Source organism: Brettanomyces bruxellensis, chromosome 3 (assembly GCF_011074885.1).
Source record: "Brettanomyces bruxellensis chromosome 3, complete sequence".
Classification (NCBI taxonomy): domain Eukaryota; kingdom Fungi; phylum Ascomycota; class Pichiomycetes; order Pichiales; family Pichiaceae; genus Brettanomyces; species Brettanomyces bruxellensis.
The window spans coordinates 182,846-205,209 of NC_054684.1; the positions used below are offsets into that span (position 1 = coordinate 182,846).

At 34.6% G+C, this 22,364-nt stretch overlaps 5 protein-coding genes and 2 non-coding genes across 7 annotated transcripts; 2 read left to right on the forward strand and 5 right to left on the reverse strand.

Moving 5' to 3' along the window:
* Nucleotides 1–5,709: 5,709 nt before the first annotated feature.
* On the reverse strand, nt 5,710–6,413 carry BRETT_000065 (uncharacterized protein; the record flags this gene model as incomplete). Its single annotated transcript, XM_041278640.1, has 2 exons — nt 5,710–6,260; nt 6,335–6,413. The coding sequence occupies 2 exons, from the start codon at nt 6,411–6,413 to the stop codon at nt 5,710–5,712; spliced, it is 630 nt and encodes a 209-aa protein (XP_041134835.1).
* Nucleotides 6,414–7,126: 713 nt separating this feature from the next.
* Nucleotides 7,127–8,350, reverse strand: BRETT_000066 (uncharacterized protein; the record flags this gene model as incomplete). The annotated part of the gene is made up of 1 exon (XM_041278641.1): nt 7,127–8,350. One exon carries the CDS (start codon nt 8,348–8,350, stop codon nt 7,127–7,129), a length of 1,224 nt encoding a protein of 407 aa, XP_041134836.1.
* A 515-nt stretch (nt 8,351–8,865) lies between these two features.
* On the reverse strand, nt 8,866–8,937 carry BRETT_000067. Its single transcript has one exon. It is a non-coding gene; the product is annotated as a tRNA-Trp (tRNA).
* Nucleotides 8,938–15,071: 6,134 nt separating this feature from the next.
* Nucleotides 15,072–16,040, forward strand: BRETT_000068 (uncharacterized protein; the record flags this gene model as incomplete). The annotated part of the gene is made up of 1 exon (XM_041278642.1): nt 15,072–16,040. One exon carries the CDS (start codon nt 15,072–15,074, stop codon nt 16,038–16,040), a length of 969 nt encoding a protein of 322 aa, XP_041134837.1.
* A 1,090-nt stretch (nt 16,041–17,130) lies between these two features.
* Nucleotides 17,131–18,174, forward strand: BRETT_000069 (uncharacterized protein; the record flags this gene model as incomplete). The annotated part of the gene is made up of 1 exon (XM_041278643.1): nt 17,131–18,174. One exon carries the CDS (start codon nt 17,131–17,133, stop codon nt 18,172–18,174), a length of 1,044 nt encoding a protein of 347 aa, XP_041134838.1.
* A 362-nt stretch (nt 18,175–18,536) lies between these two features.
* Nucleotides 18,537–19,157, reverse strand: BRETT_000070 (uncharacterized protein; the record flags this gene model as incomplete). Its single annotated transcript, XM_041278644.1, has 1 exon — nt 18,537–19,157. The coding sequence occupies one exon, from the start codon at nt 19,155–19,157 to the stop codon at nt 18,537–18,539; it is 621 nt and encodes a 206-aa protein (XP_041134839.1).
* Nucleotides 19,158–19,323: 166 nt separating this feature from the next.
* BRETT_000071 lies at nt 19,324–19,417 on the reverse strand. The gene has a single exon. It is a non-coding gene; the product is annotated as a tRNA-Ser (tRNA).
* Nucleotides 19,418–22,364: the final 2,947 nt, after the last annotated feature.

The following is a 22,364-nucleotide window of genomic DNA, read 5'->3' on the forward strand; positions in this document are numbered from 1 at the left end:
GCCTCTTTCCAAAATGCGTTAGGAACTTTTCCAGCCTGTAACATAGCACGAGTGTCATTCATTATTGTCAAATTCAACCGTTCTGCAACACCGTTGGATGCCGACATGTATCCTGAGGTCGTATGATGTTCCACACCTTTTCGCTCAAGAAGTGTCTTCATTGCAGCGTTCAGGTATTCAGTGCCCTTATCAGAATAGAGTTTGTGCACTCTGTACCCTTGTTCGCTGAACTGATTTTCCACCCAATCCAAGTATTTGGCGACCGCCGCGGTAACATCATTCTTATGAGCCAGGAAGTAAATTGTAGTGAACTTCGTAAACTGGTCCTTGAAAGTAACAAAGTAACCTTGGTCGCCTTTCTTAGCGTGCAGATTGACAACACAAACATCTGTATAAACCATATCAAACGGTACTGGGCGCAAATAATAATCACGAGAATATTCGACTGCATCAGCACGTCTCGCTTTTGCCCGTAAGCATCTTGCGCAACCATGATCCGCTGTGTGCTTTAGCTCATTTTTCTCCTCCTTGGAAACAGAGATCGTTCCGTGAGAGATAGAGTCTCGAATCAGCTTTGTATTGGCATGTCCTAGTTTTAAATGTAAATTATTGATTGCCATTTGACCACCGCCAACAATGAATTGGTTGTAGTCGCCAGGAATATACCATAGCTTGTCGATTTGAATAAGCTGTATGCACTCTTCACCAACATTTAGAACCTTCGAATAACTTTGAGAAGTAGTTCCGAAGTCATGATGATAGATTTGAGTACTGCACTCTGGACATTTGTTTATATCGTCTTCTGAAAGAATAGTTGGGGCACCCTCGTAATAATAAGCATCAACTGAGAGTAAATTTCCAGTATAATTAAAGATCAACCTGCCTAGACCCTCTAGATTTTTCGTTGAATGATCGTAGGCTATTGATTGAATATTGTCGGATTCTGTAAGTGGTACAAAATCATGTAACCATTCCTTGTGCCCGGTAAGACTAATTCCCGCTCCTCCATCAATAAGTATAAGATTAGACGAAACTCGGTAAGTTCTTACCTGACATCGGAACACCTCCCAATAATTCAAGATCAGATATGACGTTGTGATTATTCAAGTTGAAGTTGTGAACATTTTTCTTCTCGGGTGAGTCCTTCTTCGATTGACTCTGCCCTTTAGATTGACCGTGCTTCGAAGAATATTGCTTTTGTTTGTTGTGTGTGCCGCTAGAGTCGGTCTGAGAATGGTAAAGACCCTTCAATAAGTATTTTGGGATCTGAACCTCCTCCCTGTTAGGGACACGTTGGATCTTGACCTCCTTAATGATCCACTCCTTAAATTCAGTTAGTGTAGTAACTTGATTGAGTTCGTTTCGATCGTTCTCGCACAACTTAACAACACCTGGTTTCAATGCCTCTAGGATATCATCATCATCGACTTTGTAACCGTCGCTCTTAATAGCATTAATAAAGTCATCGATTAGATTAAAGTAGTCCAAAAAGGGTTTGGTATAATCTTCATACCGAAGTTTTGCAAGGGCCTTAAGATAAGACTGCTTGCTATGCTTAATAGTCGAGTGTCGGTCACGTAAAAGATTCAACATCTTTGCTGCGGATGGATACTTGCCGTGAGATTTCCTATAGTAATCTCTCAACATAACATAAACAGAGCCATCGTTTGTTTGTTTCAAAGTCTCGTTCGTGAATAACTCCTCTTCGTCAGAGACGGAGTCATATTTCTGTTCTGCAAAGTTAGCACAGACCTGCTCATAACCATAGTCCTTTAGAGCACTTCTAAGCTCACTTAAGTAGCGAATGAACACCATAGGACTACATTGTCCATCTTCGTCCCGCAAAAAATGAATAGCAGGGACAACACTTTCCTTAACCGTCTTTCTGATTTTCTCAGGGTCAAGACGCTTAACAGCGAGATCCTGATGAATCAACTTCAAAGTTTCATTAGTATTGGTTATAGCCCTAACAAGGCTACGAAGAAGTTCTGATGATTGAGAAGATTCGGTTGAATTGGAAGCTGAGTACATGTTGGTAAATTGAACAGTAGTGCCTGATAATATTTGCAAGTAGTTGAGAAGATTTTGCAATTGTAAATCTGTGAATTTTAGAGGTATTAGGCTAGATCTTAATCCTAGGTAGCACAAAAGTATTATGCAACTAAGAAAAATCCTCTGTCGACCTAAATTGACCAATGAGAAATTTTCCCACACGGTGCAATAAAACCGTATGAAAAATTTGTTAGTGAAAATTCCCTGGAAAGGGTTAATTCTCGCCGATCCGAAATGAAAGAGTATTTGAAAAACTAATAGTGTCGCGAACCACAATTCTTATGCAAAACTGAGTATCCTGTCTGTGACGCCATGTCAGAGTATATAAATCCCGTGTGACATTTGTATCTACTTAATTGCTCACATATCTCTGTGCCGTAGCACTACCGAGCGCGCAGATGCCCAAGGTTATGAACGGGATTGGCCATATAGTTCGGATATAGAAAAGACTTCTGTTGCATAGAATGACCCCCATAACAAAATAGGGTCCTTACGAACACGTTTGTAATCCAGCGAGAACCCGAAGGTTACTCTTGGTTTCAGCTGAAGGTTCACTTCAAGATGGATTTCCTTATATGAATATGTATTGCAAATTACACAATAAAGTCGTCGTCCCTTCTAAGAGACACATAGTATATAAGGAAAAAGTAGTACATACATATAAGAGATATTTTTCCGCAGAAGTGGAATAGGTCATTCTCAGCCGAAAGTAGATTAGGGAGAAATTTATTTCACAGGAAAAATTTCCCCGCGAATTATTTCTTCTATCTGTCTGAACATTAATTTGATTCACATATTATAAATCAAATACCAGTTGAACCTTTATGCGTTATTAACATATGAAACATTATTATAACTCATAGGTTCCGACAGATGAAATATTTTATGTTACAACGTAATGCGTGTCGGAGTTAAGAGAGACCTTATGAGTTACTCCCGGGCTTTAGCTATCAAACTCCTTCTTTAATAGAACTAATAAGAACCTAGCAGTCGGGGAGATTCAGACAATTGTGAGGTCGGTTACCTAAGTGGGTGGATATAAATGTACCAAGTGGTCTGTGTGATAATGTTAATGCCTTTAACATTCTAACAATTGTGTATGTATCACCATAGAAGAAAATGAATTTACTTCCTTTACTCTGTTACCATCAAAGTGGAGTCGAACTAGTTGTATTGCAAAATAGGCTATCGGGTCTCGTCCCTTCGTAGAAGAAACAAGTTATATAAAAAGAGGTAAAGTAAAGTAAAAATAAAAAGGAAAATAAAGTGAGGTAATCATACATAATAAAAAAAAAGATTTAATTCTCAGAAACAGAATTATGATCGCGCATAATTATTTTTTCTGCTGATTCCCTAACATACACAGTTAGTGCATTTTATCCAGGATTGTCTCTATTAGATATTATTCTAAATCTTCGTTATTTTAGAATAAGTTCAGATCTCAAAACAAATAAATCTAATGACATATAATAATAGATTACCTAATACTAGGTAATATTCTCATATGTCCGACAATGCGTTTAGAATGTTATGATGCAGCTTAAGTAAGTGCGGAAGTAATATATAATGAAATAATCAACTAGTTTGTATTCACTAGGATATAGATAAAGGCACCCCCTTGTATATGCTTATAATTTGAAGTATTATTATATTTATTTTAATGACTTGTTTTTATTTGTTTTATTTGTTTTTCTTATTTTTATCTTCTTGTTATATTTTCTCTTATTCTTATCTCTGTTGTTCTTATTCTTGTCTCTCTTCTTCTTCTGTAAGCTGTTGCTTGTTCTTTCTTATCTTCATCTTGAGTTTTCCAAAAAGGCTAAATACTCATTTGATATTTTCTCGTTTTTCTGCTTAATAAAATATTTGCATTTCGTCGTCCAATTTTAATAAATAATTCGCTCATGTTGCTTCGCTCATAATATTATGTAACCATTTGGATAACACGTGACTTTTCCTTGTTCGATCCCTCACACAATTTAAAGCGATGCTATGGTTTTATCAAGCTAAATTATTCTAGATTATGTAAACATAAAGTGATTGTTCTGAAGTGTTGAATCAAATCATCAAAGTATGAAGTATCGTGCTTTTTAAAAATCCTATTTCTGGAATTCTATAATATAATTTAGATAAGTTTGGAGGTATAGTACAGTGAAATAATGAACTATTTGTAAGTTGACTAGGATATGTGTCAGATATTTTCATGTAATATTGAGCGTCAAAACGAGCAATTTACATATACTTTATCTCTTAAGTTATATATATATAATTTTCAATCATCGTTAGTTAATGTTAACACATCTATGGTCTCAAACAATATAATTCTTTTTGGTAACTTTATTGTCGAAACAACAGAAATATAGAACAATGATCTCGTGAGCCGAACTGGTCCTATTGTCCACGGTGTCGCGTAGGAAGAACAACAACAACTATATAAAGCTAAGATATTCTCTTGCGTTTATATTAAAACTTATGTACATGTAATAGATGCATCGACAGTCGTGTCTACATAAAGCTTCCCAGCCTTACTTATGCCCAATAAAATCTCACTCATAAGGATTAAAGAAATTTAAGCATGTTCATTTCCTCTTTTCATCCTGTTCATTTTACATTCTTAGTTATTTTCCTTTAATTAACCTTAAAAACACTCAATACTAGTTATAATACAAACTTCATAAAGTAATCAGCGTCATACTAACTTGAACAAATAAATATCGAAAACTATAATGAATCTGGTAATACCGACTTTAACATTTTTTGTTGGTATTGTGATGATTTATACAATTGCAATTAATTTTATACAAATAAAGACATTTTTTTCTGTGTACTCAACAACATATTCTTGTACATTCTAGATTTTACTAATCAATATACAGAATTCTGTAACACCAACTCAACGGTTGATTCTTGTTAAAAAATCAAGTTAGTACCGTCCTTCTGTATACTTTCATTTTGTCCCTCCCTTGCATGATCTGTAATGCAAGACTCAATCTCTAATTTTTTTCTTATTACGCTTCTCCTTAGTTGATCATCTTACAGCGTATACCAGAAATTTCTGTTCTCTAAGAGCATTATGATTGATTCTTTAGCTTCCTCACTTCTTATTTAACTGAACTAACCAGAACATATCAGCCAGATATTTAGATAAAAAAATAAGTTATGCTTTACAGCATAAAATATCTCGTAACAGTAATGCCATCAACATTTTAATGATTATGTATGTATACAGACAAACATTAACGTGCTTAATTACCCTTGTCACTATGAGGGAAAAAAAATATTGGGTTTCACCTTTTTTCTCCAAAAAGGTGAAAGAATGCAAAATCTAATCGAAAGTAAAGTGAAGTAAAGAAAATTTATAAGTAATCCCTAGTGTAAGTGTTATAAAGTTGTTTCAGTCTTCATTTCAAAGAAATATACCTTCACCCTATAATATCCGCTGCTCCTTTTCTACTTGTTTGTTCCCTCTTTTATTGAAATTATTGAAACCATATTAGGTTACTTCTCAATTTCAATTCTCAGGAGAATAAAATAGCAAGTATTTAATTTAAGTTCTTTTATGGTTTTTAGTACTTTTTTACAAATTAAAAAAAGTAATGAAAAGGAAATATAAAATATATTTGCTCTTAAGTATTTTGCTGTGTTGGTAGACGAGATCTATTTTTGTTTCTTAATACCCTTTAGATTAGCATAAATTTTTGCCGTGAAGGGTTCTTCGACTAATTCAACCACCCTATACATGGCGAAAACCAATGCTGAACACCAAATTCCTGCAGGCTTTCCGTAGAATAATGCCGTTCCTAGAAAGCAAAGGGAAGAACCATCGTACATTGGATTGTCAACTGCATTAAATGGAAATTTTGTAATCCTCTCGTCTTTGAGGAATCCAAAGTGGTCCCCTAAATAAGTGCCAACAATTCCCAATTCATACATCGAAGAGAGTACAAAAATGGAACCGAGGACAAAAAAAATCAATCCGAAGACCTTAAATATTGGCATATCTAAAAACGATGATGTTGCCTGTTCTAAAATGGCCTTCCTATAAAATTCATCTCTAAACAAACCCAAGATAAAAACAGATAATGAAAATAGATAAACTGCTAACTTCTTGGAGCCGAAACTTAATTTTGAAAGTGTTTTGGTGTTATACTCTAATCTTGCACCAAAGTTCCAATATAACGGATTAAACACAATAAAGAAGATAGCAACTTTGTAAATTATAAATTGTTAGTAAACCTTTTTGAGCGTTCAAATCCCTAATTCTGAACGATGAAATACGTACCTTGTAACTCCTTATTATTAAAGTCAATATCTTGGAAAAGAGCGAGGTAAGCTTCAGAAATATTTTGCACGTTACACATGTCTTGAATTGTAGTTATCAGCAATACATTAACATGAAATTCCTGAAAAGAAGCAGACCGTATAAGAATCAAGGCTGGCAAGAAATATTTAAGGATATTTATAGTCTTTGAAGCGGAAAGCTTGGACTTTGAAATCATCATTGGTCGTAAATATTAGGGACTACTATAATAGTCTTCTTCACCCTTTCTTATGAAGCATGTGAAATGTTTAACAAATTTTGGGTCCTTTTTTTGAATATTAAGTCCACCGAAATAAATCCCAACAAAGGATTTGTTCAGTTAATTTTCCCGGACAATTAGATATACTTTGCAAGAACAATTTTGGGGAAAAATAAGTGTTTGAAATTTCACATGCTCTCCCCGCAATTGGAGAGGGAGGTTGAGAAAAATTTGTAAACCTTTTTAAGGATCAATCGACAGGCATATAGGTCTTCCAACAAATCTATGGTAATTGTATAACGCATTGCATTCGTTATGTGCATTCCTTAATTAATTGGCTTATTTAACATGCGAAATTAACAAATTGCGTAAACAGTGGAATTAACATCTTTTTATTAACAATATATATGACTTTTTTTATTAGTCTTTTACCCAAAAATTTCCATTCTTCGAATATAAATTATATTAAGAATAAGCAATGCTTTGCAACGAAACTGAAAGAACAGTATAATCCTTCAAAAAAAAATAAAAAGAATATATATATTATCTTATTTTCAATCAGTTAATTCCTGTGATGCCAATCTTTTTTCAATTTCTGCCAATTCTCTTTCTCTATCTTCAATTTCCTTCCTTTTCAATAGTAAATCTCTTTGCACCCTTTGTTCGAATGCTTTCAATCTTTCCTCCTCTAATTTAATCTGCTCTTCCTTAGGATCCATCTCGGACGTACACACAGAATGCTCGTCCTCTTTCAATTCAGTAGCAATCGATGATTTATTGATGTCACTATTCAAATCAGTATGGCTCACAGCCAAAGACCCTGAGATTTTACTGGAAGCCATTCTTCTTCTAGTGATTTCTGCAGCCCTATTAATATCGCTGGCAATACTTGTACCTGCATTAGCGTTGGCACTTCCGTTTCCTTCACCGTTTTCAACCTCGCTCAATGTTCTAGCTCTATAATTTTCGTACAAAACTTCATGTGTATAGTCCTTGAAGTCATCCAAATGTGTTACCAACAGAGTCGTCTTTAAAGTTAGAACATCACTTATTTCATTATCAAAAATATCAACAGCACCCCATGGATACTTTCTCACTCTTTTCATTTCCCCCGTTTCCTTATCTTTCACGGTAGCATTCGATCCCATAATGGCAAATGGCATTGTCTTTTGAAGATATTTGTTCAATTCGATTGATTCATCATCTAAAGTATCCTCCATGTTAAAATAGCTGTTTGTAAAATCAAACACCGGAAGGTTATAATGATCAATATCTTCTTTGATAAGCCTTTTGTTTAATTTTAATTCGTCCATCGTGAGAGAATCGGATTTGCTAATACATGGTAAAATGTTAACAAAGCTTCCAAGAGAACGAATAACTCTCACATCAATTTCTCTTAAACCGTGACCCGTTGGAACTATGAAGTATAGACAAACATGCACACGATTGTCCTTGAACCTAGGATTCCTCCTCAATTTTGATTCCTCGATTAAAATTTCATCAAATTGGTACTTGATGTAATCTTTGATAACCTGAAATGAAGAGTCATTATTAATAGAGTCACCAAATCCGGGGGTGTCTATCAAATTCAAGTTAATCCTCACCCCTTCTTCATCTTCAAGTTCGACCGTTGATTTTCTTAGCTGTAGCTCTCTGTCCGGATTACCCAACTCTTCAGGAGAATACAACTTCACAGTAGAAGAAGGTTCCACAATTAATTGATCACAGAGGGAATTGATGAATGTTGACCGTCCCGTTCCCGATTGGCCTATGACCATCACAGTGAAATTAAGAGATTTTTTTAGGATCTTCTTCTTTCGAAGCTTAAAAGAAAAAGTTCACAATGATAGTTAGTAACATGTTGTAGTTAAACATTGTCAAAAAAAGCAAAATTCAACATTGTGGTCAAATTGAGTATTTAACAAGAAATTGAAAGAGGAAGAGACAATACTTACAACTGCAGAACTTTCAATAACAGTAACCATCGTTTAGAAAACACGCAATTCCCAATTGGTATGAATATGAAGTTATCGAAATAAATTCACACAACCTCGATAGCTCCTGATACTGTCTGTAACTTGATCTGTATAAAGTTACTCGAAATAACGAAATAATAAATATAATAATTTTCTACGCGTGGTCTTATGCGGTAGAAGAAAGATCGGATGACAACGCTAATTCCGCAGCAATTCCCTAGCAGTGAAAAAAGAGAGACGGGGCTTTTCATAAAATTCCAAACAAAACAACAAACTTAAGTAAAGAGTTATCAGAAAACAAAAAAAATTTGGTGAGTTGAGGCTGACAGGAATCGAACCTGCAACCCTTCGATCTGGAGTCGAAAGCTCTACCGTTGAGCCACAGCCCCACACCTTGAAATTGTAAATGGTCGGACTGAAGGTAACAAAATATTATTTTCAATAACCTGAAGTGTAAGGATTCTTTAGATGATTACCAAATCCGTCTAAAGATATATAATAGATTAATTAGATTCTTCTCTGATACTTCTCGTATCTTTCTTTCTTCAGATTTCTTTCCATCCTTCTCTCATTACCAGAGGGTAAGGACCTCTATTTATATTAAATGGAAATGACACATTTCCCGAAATTAATTATTATTTTACTAATATCAGTTCATGACAACGGAAGACACTTTCCCTCCTCGGGAAACGTTCGTCAGTCATTTACAATGGCATGGACTGTCCCCGTCCATCCTTTAACCAGAAGTCAATTCTCTTGACTTAATTACTATTGTTAATTAGCTCATAGTTATTTTAAACATGAAATTAATTCATCTCTCGCGTGACTCTTATTTCGGACCAAGTCAGAATATTTCTCACTCTCCCTTTCCTTATTGGGAACAGTGACTTTCAATTATTTCTCTGGCTTTAAACCAATAGGTTCTTGGTTTGACCCCTTACAGAAATTGTAAATGATCGGACTGAAGGTAACAAAATATTATTTTCAATAACCTGAAGTATAAGGACTCTTTAGATGATTACCAAATCCGTCTAAAGATATATAATAGATTATTAATATTGTTATCTGATACTTCTCGTATCCTTTCATATCTCTTATCTCATAGCTCTCTATGAATCATTCTATTCATTCATTATTCTATCTAATCACTTCTCTCTCTCATCTCTCTTTCTCGAAAAATAACTAAATCATAATCTAACCTTGCCTCTGTATCAAAGGAGGACAAGGGCGCATATTTATATTAAATAGAGAATGACACTTCTTCCATTTCTCTTCCAATTTCATACAATAACAAATTGTATGCCAAGGAGGAATCCATCCTGTTTGGGAACATCACATTATGTGAATTCAGCATAACCCGCGATCATGCAAAAACCTGTTGTTTTGCATATGCAGTCGCCACACGAATATTAGTCAGTTTATTCCGATGTAGCTCTTTCTTATTGTCTTTCGGATCACTATCCTTTCAGTACGCTTTATTTCTTATTCGCGCTTCTCATAAATTATTTCGGAAACTATTTATATCTTTCCGTGTTACCTAATCAGGTAAATGAATTCATTAATATTTTATCTGGCTTTAAACCAATATGCGCTTGGCTTGACCCCTTACATGAAATGAAAGGGGTCTGCTTTTATTTGAACCCAAATTACTTTAGACTGTGTAAGTACAAAGTGATTTGTTACACTTAAACAAGTATGGTTCAATCTGTGCGACTGTCGGAACCTATGAGTTATAATAATGTGTCGGAGTTAAGAGAGGCCTTATGTGTTACTCCCTGGCTTTAGCTATTGTCGGAGTTAAGAGAGACCTTATGAGTTACTCCCGGACTTTAGCTATCAAACTCCTTCTTTAATAGAACTAATAAGAACCTAGCAGTCGGGGAGATTCAGACAATTGTGAGGTCGGTTACCTAAGTGGGTGGATATAAATGTACCAAGTGGTCTGTGTGATAATGTTAATGCCTTTAACATTCTAACAATTGTGTATGTATCACCATAGAAGAAAATGAATTTACTTCCTTTACTCCGTTACCATCAAAGTGGAGTCGAACTAGTTGTATTGCAAAATAGGCTATCGGGTCTCGTCCCTTCGTAGAAGAAACAAGTTATATAAAAAGAGGTAAAGTAAAGTAAAAATAAAAAGGAAAATAAAGTGAGGTAATCATACATAATAAAAAAAAGATTTAATTCTCAGAAACAGAATTATGATCGCGCATAATTATTTTTTCTGCTGATTCCCTAACATACACAGTTAGTGCATTTTATCCAGGATTGTCTCTATTAGATATTATTCTAAATCTTCGTTATTTTAGAATAAGTTCAGATCTCAAAACAAATAAATCTAATGACATATAATAATAGATTACCTAATACTAGGTAATATTCTCATATGTCCGACAGCTATCAAACTCCTTCTTTAATAGAACTGTCGGAACCTATGAGTTATAATAATGTTTTATATGTTAATAACGCATAAAGGTTCAACTGGTATTTGATTTATAATATGTGAATCAAATTAATGTTCAGACAGATATAAGAAATAATTCGCGGGGAAATTTTTTCTGTGAAATAAATTTCTCCCTAATCTACTTTCGGCTGAGAATGACCTATTCCACTTCTGCGGAAAAATATCTCTTATATGTATGTACTACTTTTTTCTTATATACTATGTGTCTCTTAGAAGGGACGACAACTTTATTGTGTAATTTGCAATACATATTCATATAAGGAAATCCATCTTGGAGTGAACCTTCAGCTGAAACCAAGAGTAACCTTCGGGTTCTCGCTGGATTACAAACGTGTTCGTAAGGACCCTATTTTGTTATGGGGGTCATTCTATGCAACAGAAGTCTTTTCTATATCCGAACTATATGGCCAATCTCGTTCATAACCTTGGGCATCTGCGCGCTTGGTAGTGCTACGGCACAGAGATATGTGAGCGATTAAGCAGATACAAATGTCACACGGGATTTATATACTCTGACAGCGACAAACTTATGACTACTGACAGGATCAACCAGATGACTATTATTGAGCGAATGGACCCGAAGGCCTGCTCCAGTGCAATTGACTAAATTTCGATTAGGGCTGGCTTCGGGGTTTGCCTTTGACGGCTCTCTTTTCCGTTCCCTCATCTAACGAACGTCTCCATAGATCTCCAGGTAGTGTCCAAGAAGAACTCACATCCTCCCCATCATAACACTCTAAAAGAAGACTCGGAGACTCCAGCAGGGTAGTCACAGCAGTTTCCCACCAGCTACCGTCCCCTATGTTTCTCCAACTAAGCTTTTGGGAATTCTTGTCATAGGTTAGTAAACCACCGAATCCTTCTTAGCTGTCTTGGGAGATCGCTGGAAATCGCAAAACAGGCTGCTCAGACTTCACACAGTTAAGTTCCGGCATAATGTACTCGCCCTGGCGTGGGATGCTCTTGCAAAGCTGGCTTCACCTCCGAGATCAATTCACTTGAGTCTTTACTAACTTTCTCCCCGAAGGTTCATTCCTGATGTCACTGCCCTTTCGAGCTGTTTCATCCATACTTTTGCACAAATGTCCGCTATTACACAGAGGCCCGTGCTAAGGGAGCCGAAAATCAATGCTATTTATTGAACTGTAACAGATACGTCGAGAGTTATGTCTACATAAAAGCTGCCGAGTCATGTTTATGCCCAAGAAAATCTCACTCATAAGAATTAAAGGTATTTAAGCATGTTCATTTCTTATTTTTATGCTGTTCAATTTATATTCTTACTTAGTTCTTTTACTTTTATACGTTTCCTTCCTTTAGCATTAAAAGCATTCAATATTAGTTATAACACAAACTTCATAAAGTAATCGATTAATTAAAATATTACATTAACCTTACCATTTTGATATTATCCATTTATTATTACCGTTTGTCTATTAATATGTGGAAGATCAGTTATGCAAAAGATTCCGAATTTAAGAACGGATATAAAGCTTAACTACGAAATATGTGCTACGAAAAGGTGTCGAAATGGCAAGAAAAGTTTGTAAAGCGAAGAACTGGAAACAAATATCAGATTTAATTAATTTGTATTGGTTGACTTTGTGAATTATCAAATCATAAACAGCTTGCAGAAAATAATAGCAATAAAAATTATTATTCCTGAAAGTCCTTATTCATTAAGAAAGAAGCGACTTTACAGATATTACAAGAGTAGAACGAAATAAGTTCGTAAGGATTGTCGAAAAGAAGCAAAAATAGGAGAAGGTTAGCCAGCAATCGGTACAGAGAAGCAAAACAAAGAAGGTAGCGAATTTAACATGAACGTGGGTTATTTTTCATTATTCAAGCTAAGGCTAGCTATGAACTGTTCAAAAGTACTAAAACCACCATTTGTATAAGTTGGTGCTTATTACCTGATATAACTATGTACAGCTGAGTTAAACAAAACATTTGTCCAAAATCAGTTAACATTTACATTTGCTGATGCTCCTGATTTGTTTATACTTTGTTTTATAGTAAAATCAATGACAGTTCAGAAAATCTCGATTTCAAGTTCACACATATATACCTTGCATTACTTAATCATGCAGTTACCTTCCGCCAGTGTACTTGCTCTTCATAAACTTATCTGTTTATCTGTATTTAATGAAAATGTCGGAGGTGGAGGAATTCCCACTTTGAAACTAAAATTTGGCTTCGTACATAATTTCATATAAATTTTTTAATTCATATGTATTAAATGTGTTGCGACATTTGAATAACTATATCTGTGTATGTTTGTAACTTTCCTGACTTCTCTAAAGCATGGCGTTTTGCAACAGGAAATATCATGCTGGTTTATACGCCATCTAAAATAATCCTTACACAAAATTTGGTTTCTGTAAAATTGTTGAACTTTCCTACTTTTTTATTTATAAAGGAAAAGAAACTAGCGTACGCCGAAGAAATAATCAATCACAAGGTTCAAATTCTTTATTTATACGTTGGAGGAAGAAGGAATACCGGCGAATAAATAATATACTTATTGGAGATGACAAAAATGAAATTTATCAATAATTCTGATGTTTCAGACCTCTATCCTGGACTGAATGAGATAACAGATGCGTTTGACGCTTTTCCATACGACTTGGTAAGCTATTTTACTTTGCTCAAAGAAATCGATGCAAAATGCGTATATACAGTTCCATATTTGAAAGTTTACATTCATCGATTTTTAGAAATGAATAAGGAACATCCGAAGCGGGAGATTTTGTTGCGGAAGATTAGGGTACTGATTAAAGAGCTCATGCCATGTTTAGAAGAAAAGATGCATGTGGCTACCATCGCCTCTGATATAGCCAGCAAACATCTTCAAAAGATTGAGCAATGCTCAAAGATTATATATGACAATGAAATACCAGAGGATATCAGAGTTGGACCTTTACATGATCCATGTATGAGACCAATGGAACCCACAGAGGTCTATTTACGAAGGACAGATAGTAGAGATGAAGTGCTTTTGACGAGAAGAAGACAGGAAGAGGAGCAAAAAGGTAAACATGGCAAACGACACAATGGAACTGAAAATCATGTTCGAAATTTGGATTCCACACAGAATCAGTTGCATTCTCATACGCACCATGGTAACACGCGAAGGCATCACAGTGAAGAATCTGAACTTCGTTTTAATATCAAGAAGCCAAAAATAGTGAAACCGAAAAAGAATATAAAGAGTTTAATTAGCTTGGTGAATGTGGAAAAGCAGAAGATCACCAGAAAAGAAAGAACCAACAAGAATCGTACGAGTCTCCTTGAGCATACCCTCCAAATTTCTGGAAATTTACAGCCGAATAATCATTCCATGCAAAAAGCAGGAATTGAAGCTAAGAAAGGAGAGGAGAATACAAAATCTACGGAAGCGATTGTACACGTCAATAGTCATGCAACGATCGCGGACATAGCAACAGCATTAGCAGGAAGTATTAGTCCCGCATCTGAGAATGTAAAGCAAAGTGTCAGTTCCAACAAGTCTGGAACTAAGAAGAAGACACGCAGAAGGGTGAATTCTAAAGGTGAGCCCATATATTGTTATTGTGGCCAGGTTTCATATGGTGAGATGGTTGGATGTGATGGTGAAGATTGTGAAAAGGAATGGTTCCATCTTCCCTGTACTGGATTAAAAGAACCTCCCAAGGGTGCCTGGTACTGCGAGGATTGCAAAAGTAAGATGCGTCGGAAAAGGGCGCTTCAACAGGCACATTAACCTTAAGATAAATTTGTATTATTTTGTTCAGAGCATTTGTTCGAGTCAATTGCAATGTGTGTATGATAAGGCGTATCGTAGTAAACATTGTGACATCTTAAAAAAGGAAAAAATTGATAATGTGAGGGAAGAAATAATTACTATTTTATTTTAGAATCGATTTTATATTTCACATATTTTCGGTGCTATTCAGCTTCTGGATATCATTAAATATTGCAAATATTAATATTTCGTTCTTTATCATTGAATGTATGTTTGGAAGAATTGTACTTGCGGGCGGACCTCAGTATTAATATATATATAATTCAGAGATGAGGACCTTCGGTAATTATGACTTTTCTGATGTTGAGCCGATTCCATTGGAATCGCCCAGAACAGAAGGAAGTACAGTATGTAAAATATTATATTCAAATGAGTTCAGAGAATTAATGTCTTGCATGAAAGTTCTGATGATGAAGAACGAAATTTCAGAAAGAGCTTTATATCTAACATATGTGATTATACACAAGGTTTCTGCGCATTATTCGATTTGGCAATATCGGTATCACATATTACAGCATTTTGTTGAACAGAGGAAGAAAGAGAATAATGAGTCTGTCGTCCAAGTTCTTCAGGAAGAACTTCAGGAATGTTCTAAAATGGTTCTTAATATTCAAAAGAATTATCAGATATGGCATTATCGCCATCTTATAATAGAGCTGCTGATTAAGTACGGGTACGATGGTGATGCACGAAAATATTCTCTTGAAAAGGAAGAGTATCCTATATTGTCTATAATGCTTACGAAGGATGAAAAAAATTATCACGTCTGGTCATATAAACGTTGGTTAGTAAAAAGATTTAACATTTATGATTCTCCTACGGAATTGACATTCACCACAAATATGTTGAAGAACGACGTCAGAAACAACTCGGCATGGAGCTTTAGACTCTTTTTGCTTTTCGGTTATGATAAGCCATCCGTTGATTTAAAATCTGAATTCGATTTTGTGAAAAAGCAGATCAAAAGGTCACCCACAAATCCGTCCTCATGGAATTATTTACGAGGAATTTGCGACAACTCGGGAACCAGTTTATGCAAATTTAAACAGTTTATCAGCAGTTTTACTGAAAATGATGAGAACATTTCAATTCCAGCAATTGAACTTCTCGCGGTCATATACACTAAAGAAAATGATTGGGAAAAGGCGAACGGAATTTATGGCCTCTTGGCGGATAAATTAGATCCAATTCGGTCAAATTATTGGAATTTCAAAAAGCTAAATTTAAAGATTGACTGAACAGCATTGCGATCTAGCACGCTTCATAGCTTTGCGATAGGTGGTGACTTTAAGGTTTGTATTACTGTTCTGCTTTATCATTTACATGAAAAGCTGATAATAAATGTTACAAGAGATCTTGACGAAATAAAATATATTTCAAATTCATTATGCTTTTCTTAGGTTTTTAGAATGAAAATATATATATATCTATATATTGTATCCTTTTCGTCTGCAGAAGCTGTTGTTATCCGAAATTTATTGAAGGCTTTCTTTATATTATAATTACGTAAGTAAGCAGCTAATACTAATTCTATGTAGTAGAAATAATATCAGTAAGTTGGTCCCTTAATAACTAGCTTAGCTTCGTTAACTTTCGTTATTCCACATGACCGTTTACATCATACATATTTCATCTGCACAGAAGTGGCAAAGCCCTTAATTATAAACAAAAAACTTTTCAACTGATGGTTCCCTAGGTTCCTCAAGTTATTTCTATTGTTTATTTCCTTATTCTCAACCATCTTTTTGTTTAACAAACTTTCCTTGCTTTCCTCTTCAATCCTTATTAAAGACCAACATTAAATAAGCTTCGCATCCGTTCACCAAATTCATATTCCAGATTACGTAACTCAACCAAATATTAGCGCACATAAACAACAGGAGCATCCTTCAGTCCTCTTCAAAAAATAAAACGCTTATGAAACAACTAGAGGTATTTTTTAATTTTACCCAGAAAAAAAATTCATTCTTCTGGCGGTGAAGAGTAGGTATCCTCATTTTTTTTCTGCAAGCCATCTATCTACATACACTTTGGTTAAATTTTATTTGTGCCCGCGCGCATTTTCAATTGCCTGTTTATAGGAGATACGTTGCCTGTTTGTTTACATTTATTTGTATTAGTACATCAACTTTACTTGTTTTCTTCTTACATAAAATTGTCATATATTTTCTTCACCATTTTTTTCATGCTCGCGTTTTGGTGTTGTTTCCCCTTTTCTCAATAGATCCTTATTCTTCTGTTTACAAAGTCAATACTTCAACTATATTTCTTTTGACCTATTTCAACTGCTCAAGTCTTGAAAAAAAGGAATAAAAAAGCAACTTCAAAATGACCACCTTATCCAAGCAGACAAAAGCCCAGTTGGCTGAAATAGCTGCTAACCTAGGGATTGATGTTTCGGGATGCAGAATCAAAAGAGATTTTTATGCGACAATTAAAGATTACTTCCAAGAACATTATGATGAGTTTAAGCCAGGTTCCCCATATTATGATTTAGCACATAGTTCAAGACTAGCTGCAGCGGGATCGCCTAAAAAAGCTGTTGTGGTTACCGAAGAAGTTTCAAGTGAAGGTGAAACCGAGCAAGAGAATACTGAGGAAGCAAAAGAGTATGACAATGAGGATGACGAAACCGAGGAAGAGGACCTTAAAAAGGTCCAAGAGTCTGAAGAATTAGGAGAATCCGAAGAAAGTGACAATGCAGAAGACACACCCAAAACCAAGGATAATTGTGCTTTGTGTACTTGTTCGCCATTGAAATCATTTGTCGAATGTGAAAAGATCGCACAGTTACATGCTTTCGTTTTGGAAAAGAATGAGGAGGCCAGAGAATATCTCAGTGATCCATACTCGATAAATGATCTCATATTTATTTTCGAATCTTTCGTTTTATTGTGGAACGAGCTTCAGTTCACTCAGATTCAATCCGCAGTTTGGATTCCCGCAACTATTAAAGCTCAATTGCCATCACCGATTCTTGACTGGTCCATACTTGATTTCTCATCAATTTCCACTACTACTTTTGCTTCTACCTTACTCTGGGTCGTTTCTTTTCTCTTTGTTCCAAAAGTTTTTTCGTACTACGTTAACTTCACTTATGATTTTGAGTACGATTCGTTTACCTTTGCTTTAGCAAAGTTATTTGTTGGCTTGATAGTGTTTAAGACTCAAATTAATACCACTGAAATCCAGAGAGATTTAGATTTTGAATTTACGAATACGCAATGCTCTGTGGAGTTTCTTTATCAGTATACTCGTCATGCTATTTTGACAAGTGTGATTTTCTTAAGGAACACCTTTGGAAATTGGGTTTTGATTGATGCTATCTTCTGCACATTGATTTCACTCTATGCTAATCTAGCATTCGTGTAACTAATTGCAGATATATGTATTACCCGGAAAATTTAACATATCTTACCAGGCCCTTCAAATATCAATTAATCCTTAAATGGTGAATGTTTATTCTCCGGTAACATTGCCCTACTTGTTATTTTCCGAAACATTGACTTTCTCTTTCACTTATTTCTTCTCTATTCAAACCCTTTTTTTTCTCATTGTTGGGGTCTTTCTTTAGTGTTCTTTTTTTCATCTTTTTCAGTTGGTTGTTATCAACTGTGTATTTTTACTTTATCTATGTACAATCTGTTTCTTATATTCATTATCATTTTCTGTTCATTTTATATCTTTTGTACACACGCTTGCCGAAGTATGTTTAAATATTGATGCAGGCATGTTTAAAATGTTTGTATATCATTGTTAATTCCATTTATCACAGGCTCAACTAAATTCCATATCTCATCATGAACCTCTTCAATACTTTTGTTATCAACATTAATGTTATGCCATTCAGAAAATCCTTCAAATTTTTTAAATTGTGCACAAACTTTCTTCTGAAATTCCGATTCTTCATACCTTTCTTCACCAAAACCAGATCTTGTTGTCACCTGAAGCATATCGTTAAACTTTAGAAATATGGTAACATCTGGCTTTGGCATACCAAGATCTGGATTCAGACACCACTGAAACTTAAGACCCTTGGCACCTGAGTATGCCACACCCGAATACACGTATCTATCAACAACTACAATATATTGATTTGTTAATAGGTCTATAATTTTATCCTGCAGTTCCCAACGATTAGCTGAGAATAAAAGATGTACAGATTCATCCGAAAGTTTGTACTTCTTATCCTTCAAATATTGATCAATTAGCTTTCCGATAGCTGTAGTTCTCTCAGGAAACTTCAGTAATTTCACAGAACGATTACTATCTTGCAACCTTCTAACTAGCTTTAAAGTTTGAGTGGATTTGCCACTTCTATCAAGCCCCTCTATAGCAATTAAAGGCGCTCTCATGTTGATTGCCTAAAATGTATACCTGTCAATAAACTAAAAGAAAGCTCTTGCTTCCATTCACATAAATAATATAATAATACACATAATTTCTTTCCATAGAGATAAGTTGAAGCACAGAATCCACGGATGTAAAAAATATATAGGAGGTGTAGAAAAACAAAAAACACGACAGCAGCAGGATTTGAACCTGCGCGGACAAAGTCCATTTGATACCCCTTTGGGATTCGAGTCAAACGCCTTAACCACTCGGCCATGCTGTCAATTTGCAAAATGTAAGGGGTCTGCTTTGGTTTGAACCTACATTACTTTAGATTATGTAAGTACAAAGTGATTTGTGTGTTTGTTTTGAAGTGTTGAATCAAACCACTAAAAGATGAAATATTATATGTTACAAAGTAATGTGTTTAGAATGTTATGATGTAGTTTAAGTAAGTGCGGAAGTAATATATAATGAAATAATCAACTAGTTTGTATTCACTAGGATATAGATAGAAGCACCCCCTTGTATATGCTTATAATTTGAAGTATTAATATATTTATTTTATTGACTTTGTCGAAGTTAAGAGAGACCTTATGAGTTACTCCAGGCTTTAGCTATCAAACTCCTTCTTTAATAGAACTTTTAAGAACCTAGCAGTCGGGGAGATTCAGACAATTGTAAGGTCGGTTACCTAAGTGGGTGGATATAGATGTACCAAGTGGTCTGTGTGATAATGTTAATGCCTTTAACATTCTAACAATTGTGTATGTGTCACCATAGAAGAAAATGAAACTACTTCCTTTACTCTGTCACCATCAAGTGGGGTCGAACTAGTTGTATTGCAAAATAGGCTCTCTGGTCTAGTCTCTTCTGTCAAAACAATAGAAAAATAGAACAATGCGTTTCTAAGAAGAACGAGGTCTATTGTCTAGGTTGTCGTATAAGCAGAAGAGTGATGTTAAAGTTAGTGTTACCAGATTTATATAGTGTTTCAATATTTATTGTAGTATGTAATAAAGAGTATGTATAATGATATACAAAAGAGAATGTAATAGATGCATCGAGAGTCGCGTCTACATAAAGCTGCCCTGCCTTGTTTATGCCCAAGAAAACCTCGCTCATAAGGATCAAAGGTATTTAAATATGTGCAATTTCCCTTTTTATCCAGTTCATTTTACCTTCTTACTTAGTTATTTTTACTTTTATACTTTTCCTTTCTTTAGCCTTAAAAACACTCAATACTAGTTATAACAAAAACTTCATAAAGTAATCGGCGTCACACTTAAACCAATTAAATAAACTATTACAATTATAAAGAAAAATGCTTAATTCTGAGGACATAATTATCACCATTGATAAATCTTATTTTGCTGACTTTTTAACGTACACAATTAATGCATTTTCTTTAGGATGTTTTTAATTAAATATTATTTGAGCTCATTGCTATCTAAGTATAAGTTCAGATTTTAAAACGAGTGAATCTATTGACGTATGATAATAATAGGCTAATACTGCTCTTAGGCGTGTTCACGTAATCGCGGAGCTTCAAGACCTCATCCCAGCAGGAAAAAGTCTGGTTCAAACTCTGTGATAGTGATATAATATAGAGCTTCTCGTATGAATACACCCAGTCGGCAAGATTGTCAGCTTTCACATTAATATCCTCGTATTTGAGTGTAGACGAGTCGATTATCTACATACGATACATATCCATGCTTAGATTGAACTTTTCATTTATGGGTTCCGGGATCAAAAATCTTAGTTATAATTTTACATGTCTGATAGTATGATGCTCTATATGCTATTAACTTATTTAGCTGCAGTTTAAAATGGGTAAATCATCAACATATTTGACCATAATATATTAGCAATCGCTTTTTGTATTCATTTGATACGTTTCGAAGTTGTTAAGAGACCATCTTTCGACTCCAAATCCTCCTAATATAAGGTTAAAAATGCTATTTAAGCATAATTAACATTTTGTTTTTGCTCTTCTTCTTCAACCTTTATCATTTTTATACTTCCGCTCTTTTTCTCTTCAGAAGTTTTGATATTAAAATGCTTGGTCAGTTATATAAAATTGTTGAGGAAAATATGTTTATTCAGCACAATTGTTTACTTCTTTTTGTTGCAATCCGAGATTTATTGAAAGCTTCCTTTATATACTAATTACGTAAATAAGCAGCTAATACTAATTCTCTGTAGTAGAAATAATATCAGTAGGTTGGTCCCTTAATAACTAGCTTAACTTCGTTAACTTTCGTTATTCCACATGACCGTTTCATCATGCATATTTCATCTGCACAGAAGTGGCAAAGCCCTTAATTATAAACAAAAAACTTTTCTCTGATGGTTTCCTGAGTTCCTCAATTTTCATTGTTTGATTACTTAATCAACCAATGAGAAATACCTTTTTCTCAACCATCTTTTCGTTTAACTAACCTTTCTTGCTTTCCTCTTCAATCCGTATTAAAGACCAATCACCATACAAATCAGAATCACATCCGTTCACCAAATTCACATTCCAGATTACGTAACTCAACCAAATATTAGCGCATACTAACAACACTTTTTAACTAATAGCCGAAATATATTTTTTATTAATTTTTGTTAGACGACACACTTGAGAATCAATGTACAAATGTTTACAGAAACTGAAATATCGCTAATGGGAGGGAGACTCTATGATAACCACGAAGTAGTAAGGCTAGGCACTCGAGAATAGAGAATATATATGAAAGAAAGGTAGGGTACGAATGTATACCACCAGAAATATTTATAGATCAGTTTCTAGTATTTCCACGTAATATCAGCTTATTTATCTTGCGATGATCAAAAGATAGTTGTTAGTTATCCTCTTATATCGGTATGAAATACTGTCAAGTGTTATATAAAGGACAAGAGAAAATTTTCTGTTCCCCCTTCACGAGAAGGAGTGAATTCTCACATATAATTGTTAGGAAAGCCCTATTCAGGGCTGTCATCTAACAAATTTGGCGCGAAGGGATCATTGAAATCAATGATGTACATATGTTCTTTTCTTATCTAGAAGATAAACTAACTTTTACTTAACGCTAAATTATTGAACACGACACTTTTATAAAGGAGAATTTCATATTTATATTGTTTTCCTTATTATTGCTCCTCATATTATTTTTAATACATGCGCTTGACCTAAAGAGGTTATTACACCTATAATTCCTTTATTCTGATTGACATGAATGTAC